Here is a 12,669-nt window from a genome sequence, read left to right on the forward strand (position 1 = left end):
AAGCTATTTGTTGGATAAATGGAAATTGGTAGTTCAGTGCTAGAATGTTAAAATTGGAGGGAAATATATGGTTTAAAATAGCGAATTATTTAAGGAAGTTTAATTTACTTTTCTACATCACAAAATATCTTAATTCTACCATTATTATACTTTGGTATCATATATATCTTGTCGTTAGCAAATAATTTTGTATTTTTCCTCGAAGTTAATGGAGCTACAACCTAGACGGTGCGAATTCCATCATCAAAATATTGACCAAGTTTACCCCGTGGTAATACAAAATAAAGAATTTTAAATTTTAGATCCGCATCTTTATTTGAATGTGACCGGTTCACTCAATTACTCAAAATATAAAGGTTTATATGCAAATAACCAGACCATTTGCTAATTATTTGGAGTGTAAACTTAAGAAATTTCATAGAGAAATATTTTAGACATTTTTCGAAAAATATATATACCTCCAATAAATAGCACAAACTTTGGACTCGAGAATTTAAATCTCGAATTCATCCTTAAAAAGAATAGTCTTCTACAAAGTATATATTTATTTCTAAGAAAATAACAAAAATAGCAAAAAGAAGAGGAATTACTCTAATAGAGGAAGACAGATTTTTTGGTATGAGCATTAATGAGAAGCAATACAAGTGGAAGAAAGCTAGCGAACGGATGGAGATTTGAGGTTTGAAATTTTTCAAGAGTCACGCAACAAATATCTATGCCCTTCACTATTCCTATAATAATTCACTCATCTAATTAATGTCCCAAAATGCACAATGAATAAAGCAAAGCTACAACTCAACAGCCGTTCACCAACAAGAATAGTAATGGAGTCGTAAATACTCTTTCATCTATAATCAGAGTCGTGAAAGCATTCACTGATGTATGCATCAGGGTATGATATTTACATATACTATTAGCGGCGGAGGCAGAATTTTCGCTTAAGGGGTTTAAAAAAAATAAAATAAAAGAGACTGTGGCCAATTCAACCGGTAACCTCACATAGGTTTTGACCCCCCTTGACCACTAAGCTATGCTTTTGGATTGTGTCAACGGGATTCAAAATATAATATATAGTGGTACAAAACAGATTTTGCCTTATATATACAGTGTAATTTTTGGGCAAAGGGAGTTTGACTGAACCCCCTTCCGCCCCCCTAAATCCACCCATGTACATCACACCCCTGGGGTCTAGTCATTTCTCGAACCCTAGGTGAATGCGGAATACTTTATGCATTGGGTTGCGGTTTATCCTTAATTAGAGCTCTCGAGTTTGAGTTTTAAGTATGAAATTATTTTTGTTGGGAAGTGCTTTACCTCCTCTAATAAGAGATTTTTCGACGCAAAAATAAATTTAATCAGATTTCAATATGAATACCGACCATCGGATAGAAAACAGAAACCAAGTGTTGAGTAGTTTAAAAGGAAGTCAGCTTTGAAAAAAGGTTTAACCAATTGATTGTTTCACACACAGGAAAGTTAGGGCTGGCATCTACCCTACCTTCCCTTCCTTGAAAAAAGCTACCTAATCAAAAGTCATATGCACAGGGAATCAATTTTAGTTTCACTTTCACTTTCACTATGCACGGATCTAGGGGTTGTTTGGTTAAAGGAATAAAAATACTAATTAAGTATAGCATTCTTCATAAAACATAAAATTTCCTAATAATTTAATGTAGATATACCGCCAATCAAATATCGCGAAGGGAAGTCTTGAAGCAATAATAAAGTTGCCTTCGTATGACCTATAGGTCATAGGTTCAACCTGTGTAAGCAGTCACTAACTTATGCACTATGGTAGACTCTCATCATCACTCTTGAGGTCGACCCTTCCCCGAACCTTGCGTGAATCCTGATGCTTTGTGCGTTAAGCCATGCAATTTTATACCGCCAATCAAATATTGCATAAATACAATGTTTATTCTTTTTTATACAAGTAAATAAAATACTATCTTATATCGAATATTATGATTAAATTAATTACTCCTATACCATAAATGAAACTTCAAACAATCCCTTAAATATTGAATATAAAAGTACTAGTACAAAGCTGTACTAGTGCTGCTTTTCTTCCCCTATCTTTTTCCCAACCTTTTCTTCTTCCATTCATAGTGGAGTATTAGACACTATATTTGTCCATTAATTTTTTTTCTTTTATCTCGTTAAAATCCAAAGGTCAATATTAATCACTTTATTGCAATCACTTCATCTTTCATTATGATACTATGTCATCTTGGGTTCCACCAAAAACACCAAGGCCCCGTTTGGCCATGAGTTTTGCCAAAATAAATTTGGGCTTTATTTTTAAAACTCATGTTTGGCCATAAATTTTGCCCATATTTTGACCAAATCCTAAATCCCAAATTTCAAATCCCAAAATCAATTTTGGACCAAAATCCCAAAACTTGGAAATTATATACATGTTTTTTCAAAATAAAGTTGAAAAATATGTTTTGAAAACGTATGTCCAAACACATTTTCATCTTCAAACCAAATTTCACCCAAATCAGATTTATAAAAATAAATTTGGAATTTATGGCCAAACGCTAGCCAAATTTGGAGTTCACTCCAAATTTTTTCTATTTTTATTTATTCCCCTAACCCCACCCCCTTACGCTTAACTATCTTTCACAGTTCACATTCATCATTTGATTACACACCAATTTCTTTAAAACCGAAGCTTCGTGAAACGACAGGCCAGCAGGGACGGAGCTAAATATACAAAAAAGCATTAAATTAAATTTACTTCATCGAAAATTTATATTATATAAAAAAATGTTATGCACAAACATATCAAATAACATCTTTTAAATATATTTAAAATGTAAAATCACCTTAATATAAGAAAATTTCTAGTAAACATAGTAGTAAAGGAGTTCAAAATTTACCCTAGATCATATATTCAAATTTCAATTGTCATATTTTAATATGGTTCTTAAATTTTTTATATAAATTCCTAGTTCCGTCACCGGAGAATATTGAAAAATGGAGCAAAATTGAAAATGAAAATGTAAGGCAAAATAAGAAACTGTACTTGATTGAATTAAGCTCTTCTGATAACAACACCCACCACCCAAGATTCAGATTTAAAGAAGAAAAAAAAGAACGAAAAAACATCCATAACCTAATTCTATATGAAATAAATACTACTCCTATTAAGACAAGAAAAATAAAGAGATTTTACAGCAGAAATTGCTTAAATTTGTTTAACAAGGGTTGTTTTCAGGAGGATTAAAGAAGTCAGGTTCAAGCTTTGTTCTACAAACAGGACAAACTGGATTTTTTGAAAGCCAAGTATCAGCACATTCTAAATGAAATCCATGGTTACAACCTGGAACAACCCTAGCATATTGCTCGCTCTCTATTTCATCCAAACACACCGCACAATCATTGCTCATTACTAATTCTTTCCCTGTGATTTTTGGTAGTTTATCTAATTGAGCAGCGGACAGACCTTTTTCTTGATTTGGCTTCACAGGGTCAGTTGTGTAATTTCCGGTACCAGCGCCGGCGGATTGGTAGCTGGCGGCGTACCACAGCAAACAGATGTAGACTAAGAAAACGGCGCTCATTCCAACACAGGGAAGAAACAGAGCGAGAAACACAGAGACAAGCATTGTTGTTAATTGAATATATTAAGTACGATGTACTGTACGAGGATAATTTTTGGTTTTTTTTTAAAGGTTTTAAGGAGGGTGGCGGAGGTGGTGGCGTTGTCGGAGAAGAGAAAGAATTAAAGAATTGAGTAATTTGCACACCATGCTGCAGGGAAATTTGATGGAGGAAAGATGAGGTATTTATATACGGGGAAATAAGGCAGTGTTTGGGTGAATTGAAAAGTTGGGTTTTTTTTAAAATTGGTAAAAGAGCTAGCACACACCTGAGGCTGACCTGGGGATGAAATGGGCTGAACAATAGTGACGTGTAATAAGAGGAGAGGTAACGGCTGTTGGCTGTTTGCATTGGGAAAACAAAGAAAGAAATGGAATTAAATTTGGAAAAACTTGTAGTACTAGTATCTATTACAGCTTTGTGACAGTAAATATAATTTTCTACAAATATTTTTGAGAGATCAAATTATGTGTAGTTTGAGTTGGAAAAAAAAAAGAGGAAAAAGAAAGATACAATTGTTATAAATAAAATTTTATTTATGGTGAATGTCTATATTTAGAGAGATTCTAGGGTTTATTACTTGGTGGCTAAGTCACTCTCTCCCTATAAATAGAGGGTTCTATTCCATTGTAATTCATTTCAATATCAATAAAAAATTTCTCTCTCTACTTTTCTCTGCAATACTCTTCTTCTTCTTTTATTATTTCATAACACGTTATCAGCAGGAGACTCTAACCAATTGAGTAGAAGCTTTGAGATTGAGCATAATGATTGTCAATTATTCCATGAACTTCCTTCATGATTAAATTCTGGATTTAAGGTAAGTATTTTACCGTATTTTTCTCTTTTATTCTATACTTCGATTTTAAATACAAGCAAAGACAACAAAGTTTGATTATAACTCTAATGGAGTTTGTAAGAAATTATAACCACCTGAAGTGGTAAAATTTCTATGCCTCGCCATGATCAAATTCATGTATGATTGTGGGCAAAGAATTGAAAACCCGTCCCATTGAATTTGCTCCATTCTCATTCCCTTAAGAGAATGTGATAGCAGTATATGATAAGTCTGAAAGAAGTCAAAATTATTACTATGAATGTATCAATGGATATGGACGTGGCAATAGACGAAATTATAATCGTCATCATTTGTGGTAATGAGAACAATAAGGATTCTCAAAATAATCTTTCACTCTGTGAAAAAATATTTGTCATCGATTTGACATGAGATTTTGTAAAGCACATATAGATGATTATGGTCCATTCATGATGTGAATGTGAAAACATCTGATTTATGAATACATATTCATTCTTCAAAGAATATGAACGTGCTAGTGGTAGTGAATATACCGCACTCACCTCTAACAAGAGGTTTGAGATGATACAAGAAAATAATGTCATTATTATGGCATGAATGGTCATTGGTCACGTACCTATTGTACGCCAAAATATTTTGGCAGTGTGATTGTTAAAAGACAACGGTAATGCAAGAAACAGATCTTGCATATAATTTTGACCATAACCATAATGATATAACTTTCTCTTTAAAAAAGATATTCACCATATGGATGTTGATGAATATGCGGTAGTACCAAATTAATTGAGAGCTCTAGAAGAGCCAATTATTACTTTTGGAGAAGCACAATTGATTACCAATAAGGTATTGTGTTGTAGTAAGTCTCAAAGAAACTTATTCAGTTTCCAAAGTATACGCGAAAGCGGTTGATTATATTGAGACTATAAATAAATGAAAGATTTAATATCTTCTATTACTACAACATGTAGCTGGTAATACGTATGTGAAAAGCTACCCGCTTTATTCTCCAGTTTGTACTACACAAAAAAAAAACCACAATAAAGTGGATGTTTATTGATATAAAAACCCAGATCATAATAAACTTGGAGTTTATTGATAATTGCACACGTCATGGCGTAAATCTGAAGTTTATCAATATTGATAATTTATTCAGTTGGCATAATTGGTTTACCCATATTAATTTAAGTATGATGTGCAAAAATAAAAGAGAATTCACATGGGTAAATATTAAAGAACTAGAAAGTTCTTTACGAATTCTCTTATGTTGCCTGTTTTCATTAATTAATATACCAACTAAAATTGGGATTGAGTCCCATGAATGCTGGAAATATCAAAGGTGAATATGGGCCCATTCACCTGCCATGTATACCACATAAGATGCATCTATGAGATGGTTACATGTGCGATTATTATTAACCCGCAACATGGTGTTTGCGAGGTAACTTGCTCAATAATTTAATATAGAGCATAATTTCCAGATTTTTTATTCAAGTAGTTCATCTTGATAAGTTGGTTTACATCACAGTTGGTTTAGCAAAATGATTTATTGAGTGCCTCCACTTAATAGCTAAACAATTGCTTATGAGAACAAAGTTATCTATATCAGTTTGATATACGTTATATACGAAAGTATATTATTTCTCCCTCACAAGTGGTTCAGGGTCAGGAACCAATAAATTCATCTTATTATTATTGATGTGCGGTGTATATTTTGATTAACATCATAACGCACAAAGATGGGTTCTCAAAGTTGAGGAAACAAGTTAGTTTTTCTAACATGAGGGGGAGACATGATAAACAGTTGAGAAAAAGTTACATGGAATGAATTATCATTTATACATCTAGATCCCTGAATAAAATAATATGAACTTGAAGTTCATAAAAGGATAATTCATGTGCAATTTATTGCAAAGCATGCCAGACGCATTTGCTGACCCAAAGAAAGTAACTATATTCTCATTGCAAATGCTCCTATTAGAATAAGTCCTAGAAGGACAAAGTCTATAGTACACTTAAAGCATATAGACAAATCGATTCAAATAAACTTCTTGATAAAGAAGATGAGCAAATGATCAAAATGATCATAATAAAGGAGGCAAGTGATCTAGAAGATCACATGACATAACACTTCATAAAATCTCAAGAGAGATTCAGGTACCTGAAAATATGAATGAAGAGATTTCTATGTTATGTCTTTATGAAAAAATATTGAAACTGATATAAAATGTTTGTCGACGGCATCTATGATAGCGCTAAATATATATGAGGATCTTAAGTCTGAAGAAACAATTCAAATAGAATTGGTTTCATATGAAAGCCATGTAGTTTTGAACATGTAGTTCAAACACTTGAAAGTATAAGTCAATGGTATGTGCAATCAGTTTTCGATATCTTATATGTCTAGCATGACAAGAAAACTTGATATGCATCTAAAGTCTATTATATGGCTTATATGACTTAACAATCCCTGAAGGATTTAAATTGCTTAAAGCATATAGAATTCATGGTCATGAAGTACTGCATCCTCAGTGCAATTTGTGCACAAGTGTATCTTGTTATAACTATATGCATGATAATATGATAGCAAAAGTTTTCACCTCTATGTGAAGATATTGAATTGACGATTCCAACAAGATCATATGAAGACAATTCATCTCTATCAAGAATGATGATTTCAAGGTGCAATATATTCATTCAAGTTAATATGGCTGATTTGTTCATCAAATATCTACCAAAGATCTTTTGAAGATGGTGCACAAGATTGGAATGCAAATGCTTAAGGATGTGAATTGATGCTCTCATCAGGGGAGTTAATGCGCGTTGCACTCTTTTTCCCTTACAAGGTTTTGTCCCACTGGGTTTTCCTTGCAAGGTTTTTAACGAGGCAACCAAAACGCGTACTGTTAGATATGTGTACTCTTTTTCCTTTTCTAGAATTTTTTTCCTGCTGGGTTTTATTTTAGTTAAGGTTTTAACGAGGCACATTAGCTGTTGAATAGACATTCAAGGGGGAGTGTTATAAATAGAATTTTATTTATGGTGAATGTCTATATTTAGAGAGATTCTAGGGTTTATTACTTGGTGGCTGAGTCACTCTCTCCCTATAAATAGAGGGTTCTATTCCATTGTAATTCATCCCAATATCAATAAGAATTCTCTCTCTACTTTTCTCTGCAATACTCTTCTTCTTCTTTTATTATTTCATAACAACAATCTTATTAATTGTTCTAATTAATTCTACATCTGTTCATGTAAAGGAAGAATAAGGCAAATATGAGCAGAATTCAGATGGACAATTGCATTTACATTAGTAGTAAATATTTATTCGTAATTAATATTTATGTCAAATAACCTAATGCAAGACATTGTTGTATTTATCATTTAATCATTATTACATCACATTTAAAAAATTATTTAAATATCAAAATTAAAAAGCGGAAATTAGTTATGCAGTAAAGCATAATGTAGGGATTGTTATTCTATTAATAGTAATACACAGGACCACCAAAGGATATGGTGCAGTGGATGGGACTGTTCCTCCATTAACCAGAGGTCTCGAGTTCGAGCCCTGGGTATGGAAAAATCCTTGGTAGGGAACCCTTCCCCCCGAAAGGGGTCCTACGCGGCGCGAATCCAGATATAATCGGGCTCCAATGCGTATCCAATACACAGGATATCTTTTACAAAATACTTACTTAAAAGCCATTAAATATTTTTATTTTCATATTGTTAATACATGTATTTTGAATTATATACATTCTATAATATGTAAGATAATACAAGCATTATTGTATAACATGTATTTTATACCACCAACTAAATACCATATTAATTATGCAGACATTTGCTTTTTTTTTTTAAATGTCCTATCAATTACGGTTTAGGAACCTTGACGTAACTGGTAAAGTTGTTGCTTTGGGACCAGGAGGTCACATGTTCAAGCCGTGAAAACAATGTCTTGTAGAAATGTAGGATAAGACTGCGTACAATAAACCCTTATGTTCCGGCCCTTCCTTGGATCCCGTGCGGGAGCTTAGTGCATCGGACTACCCTTTGCCTATCAATTACGGAATCGATTACGTGCAAATTGTTATAGTATTTCTAATCTCTTCAATCAATTGTTATAGTATGATTTTATATGAAATTATATGATTGAATTTTTTTTGTTCATTTCTTAAACGGAACAACACGTAAGAGTAACGGGTACAGTCACACAGCTATTGTCCAAATCATTTTTAGAAAGGACGAAAACAACAAAAAGGAGACAGCCAAACAGTTCTTAAAAAGGTGACGCGTTGCTTGAAGGTCAAGGAATAGAACAAAAACTCTCCTCCGTAACACACACACACACACTAACTATGCTTTTACGGCAACCCCACACAAACAATGAAACAATTTAGGGGCCTTCCTTTTTAGCTTAGGGCTTTTCCATATTTTTCTTCTCTGTCGTTGAAATTATTTCATTTCTTTTTGTGCTTTTGTAACCTGCACCGATAGTGCCTTTTGCTTAGTTGTTTGCCACAATCATTCTCCCTCACTCTTTTTCCTTCTTATTTCTTATGATCTTTTTTAATTTGTTTCTTTTGATTTTTTTAATCTTTATCAAAATAGCTCACTCATTGTATTTTCGATCGTCTAGATTCGTAGATAGCAGTAGCGTATGCAAGATTTAATTTCAAATAACGTCAATTTGTTCATATTTTGACTTGTATCGATGTTTGCGATTATCGAGGGGTGTGCGAAATAAATGAGATTCTTCAACACTTATATTCTTAATAAGATGTCTCGCCGAATCATGAGAATGAAAAATTCCTCATAGTGTTGAGGAAAGAGGAGAGACTTGAGCATGAGTGTAGTTTAGCCTATTTATGTATACCAGGATTAGTTAGTCTGTTAGTGGTTAATGATGTGAGTTATTGGTTAGTTAGTTACATTGGTACTAAGCTACTTGTATATACACATCAATGTAAAGATTGAAACAAATAGAATGAAAGTTTCAATGTTTCATTCATTTCCTCTCTTCCTTTCTTCTTCTCTCTTCTCCCTCGCAGCTAGGGTTTTCTGTTGCGTTCGATCTCTGAACTTCAGCATGGTATCAGAGCTTTGAGCTCTGAATTGAAGCTCGAAAATCGATCATAATCTTCTTCTCTGTTCTAATTTCAGTTACTATTCTCTAAATTTAAGTCAATTGTGACTTCAGTTTCTCTGGTTAAAACCTCCAAACTACTCAATAATGGCTATTGATGATTTGGCACATAAAAATGCAACTATTATTGCCGAAAAGTATAGCATGCATCATCAGACGATGAATTTGAGGAAGGCGTTACAGTAGTTGTTACTCATCCTCTGTACCTTGCTCATGGTGATACAAGTGGCATCTCCTTGATTTTATTTCAGTTGACTGGAACTGATAATTACTCCTTATGGCATTGATCTATGCGAATTGCTCTACTTGGCCGCAATAAATTGGGAATTATTGATGGCAGGTGGCCAAATGAGAGATTTCGTGAGAAGTAGTGGTACTAGTGGGAAAGGTGTAATGCTATCGTGTTGTTGTGGTTGATGAATTCAGTTGCTCCCTCGCTAATTAATGGTATAACATATGCTACTAGTGCACAAATAGTGCGGTTGGATTTGCAGGAGCGGTTTGATAAGGTAAATGACACTCGTCGCTACAATCTACACAAGGAAATAGCCATTCTGTGTCAAGGTACATCATTTATCTCTGTCTATTATTCAGAGCTTAAAGATCTCTTGGATGAATCTGAGTCTGTAATACCTACTTCTGGATGTAATTGTATCAAAACAAAGGAGTTCATTATGCATCTACGAAAACAAACAGTATATTAGTTTCTAATGGGCCTAAATGATTCATACTCACAAACTCATAGTCAAATTATTATGATGAAGCCTTACCAACAGTAAATCAAGCTTATGCAATGCTCATGAGTGATGAGAGCCAAAGAGTTGTAGCTGCCTCTGCTGGTATGTTAGGTCTTCCTCCTACTGTGAATGCAAATACATATGACTCTACAACACTCTATAGTGCTAAGTCCAACCCTAATCCAAAGCTTAGAAAGAATTATAATGTTCAGTGTGAGTTTTGCAAAATGAAAGATCATAGTAAGGAGAATTGTTACAAAATTATAGGGTATCCCTCTGATTATAAGTTCAAAAAGAAAGGGGGAGTTAGTGCACATAATGCAATGATAGAACCTGGTTACTCCATGCCCTTATATGATAATAGTGCCTCTTATCACATGCCAATGCAATCATTTCCTGTGAACTATGGTCATCATGATGCAATGGGTCATGTTGCTGAAAACTACCAGGTCCAAGGGAATTCTAGTTCTCAGGTTCCGGCTAGCTCCTCTTCTTAATAGACTCAAGGTACAGCAAAAGCAAACTCACCATCTCATGGAGGTGATTTTCCTTTCACCAAAGAACAATATGAGAAAATCATGCAGATTTTGAACAACAATAACAATGGCACCTCATCATCTACTTCTCAGGCAAATGTAGCAGGTACTACCTTTGCTCTTTTAGCATCCTCTAGTCTACAGGAATAAATTATTGACACAGGAGCCACAAATCATATGGTGTCAGATATCAATCTATTAACCAAAATCTCCCTAACTGCACCTCTAATCCTAGAAAAGTTTTATTGCCTAATGTAGATGTCACTCAAGTAACTCATATTGGAGATAGTCATATTTCAAACAACAATATCATTAAAGAAGTTTTTTATGTGCCCCAATTCTGTCACGACTGTAAACCCAGACCCGATCGTGATGGCGCCTCTCGTGAAGATAAGGCCAGCCGACACATTTCCAATCCAGTTTTTAAGCAATTAAACAATAAGCATTACGTCTAAAACATGATATAAACTCAGAAGCAACAATGACAGTACAAAATAATTCGCGGAATACAACCCAACTCAGCCCGATACCGGGGTGTCACTAGTCATGAGCATCTACTAAGTCTAAATACAACTAACAAAGTCATGAAATGTACTCAGTACAGTCTAATAGAAATGAAGAGAGAGAAAGCAGTGCTGCGAACGCCGGCAGCTACCTTGCTAAACTCCGACAGCTCTGCCTCCGATCAATCAATACCCGCTACTGGGTCCAGAAAATACCTGAATCTGCACACAAGGTGCAGGGAGTAAAGTGAGTACTCCAACTCAGTGAGTAATAATCATAACTAAAGTCTGAATGGCAAGAAATCACGAAAAGTGCATCAACATGTTGTATAGAAACAGTTCAAAAACCAGTAATAAAGCAATGAAGCTGTAAAATCCCTTAAAACATTTTAACTCAGTTTAAACTTCTTTGAAAATGACTTTTTCAACGGCTGCGCAAATGAATGCAGAACAACTAGTGCAGATAAGCACAGAAATCCGCCCCTCGGGCACAAATACACAATTTAACAGGCAATTGACAGGCAAATAAGAAAGATAAGCACATAAGGTTCGCCCCTCGGGCACAATATTAACAAATCCGCCCCCTAGGGCAATATCTCAAAGCACTACCAGCCCCCTCGGGCAATCACATAGAACCATACCAGCCCCTCGGGCTATATCTCACATCACAATGGGTACCCACGCTCACTGGGGGTGTGCAGACTCCTGGAGGGGCCCCTTACGGCCCAAGCGCAATAACAAGCCATCTCGTGGCATCAAATCTAGGCCCTCGGCCTCATATCAATCAAGCCACCTCGTGGCGTACATATCTCAGGCCCTCGGCCTCAAATCAGTATCAGTGTATCACCGCTGCGGCGTGCAGCCCGACCCAAAAGATATCCTCACAACACAGGCCCTCGGCCTTACTCAGTCAAAAATCACATAAGCCTCTCGGGCAACAGTAAAATAGTGTTTCTCAGCCCAAAACATCATTTAAATATCATTTGAGTATTAAAACTGAGTGAACATGGCTGAGTTTTGAAAACAGTGGAAAATAACATGACTGAGTTCAAGTATAAAGTCAAAACAGTGAGGAAATATCAAATAAAAGCCCCGAAGGGTTCAAATAGTTGGCACGAAGCCCAAATATGGCATTCCGCCCAAATCATAATGATAGCAAATAAGTTTCAGTCAAATACGCGGTAAAATCATCAACCGGGACGGACCAAGTCACAATCCCCAATAGTGCACGACCCCACGCTCGTCATCAAGCGTGTGCCTCACCTCAATATAGCACTACGATGTGCAATCCGGGGTTTCAAACCCTCAGAACATCATTTAC

At 35.0% G+C, this 12,669-nt stretch overlaps 1 protein-coding gene across 1 annotated transcript; it reads right to left on the reverse strand.

Moving 5' to 3' along the window:
* On the reverse strand, positions 3,009-3,782 carry LOC109225107 (E3 ubiquitin-protein ligase ATL23-like). Its single transcript, XM_019389697.1, has one exon. The coding sequence runs from the start codon at positions 3,612-3,614 to the stop codon at positions 3,204-3,206; it is 411 nt and encodes a 136-aa protein (XP_019245242.1). The 5' UTR covers positions 3,615-3,782; the 3' UTR covers positions 3,009-3,203.

This window comes from Nicotiana attenuata, chromosome 4 (assembly GCF_001879085.1).
Source record: "Nicotiana attenuata strain UT chromosome 4, NIATTr2, whole genome shotgun sequence".
In the NCBI taxonomy this organism is placed as follows: Eukaryota; Viridiplantae; Streptophyta; class Magnoliopsida; order Solanales; family Solanaceae; genus Nicotiana; species Nicotiana attenuata.

What these genes read in the sequence shown, in the direction of transcription:
- LOC109225107 (XM_019389697.1), bottom strand. Translation starts at nt 3,614, where the DNA reads ATGCTTGTCTCTGTGTTTCTCGCTCTGTTTCTTCCCTGTGTTGGAATG.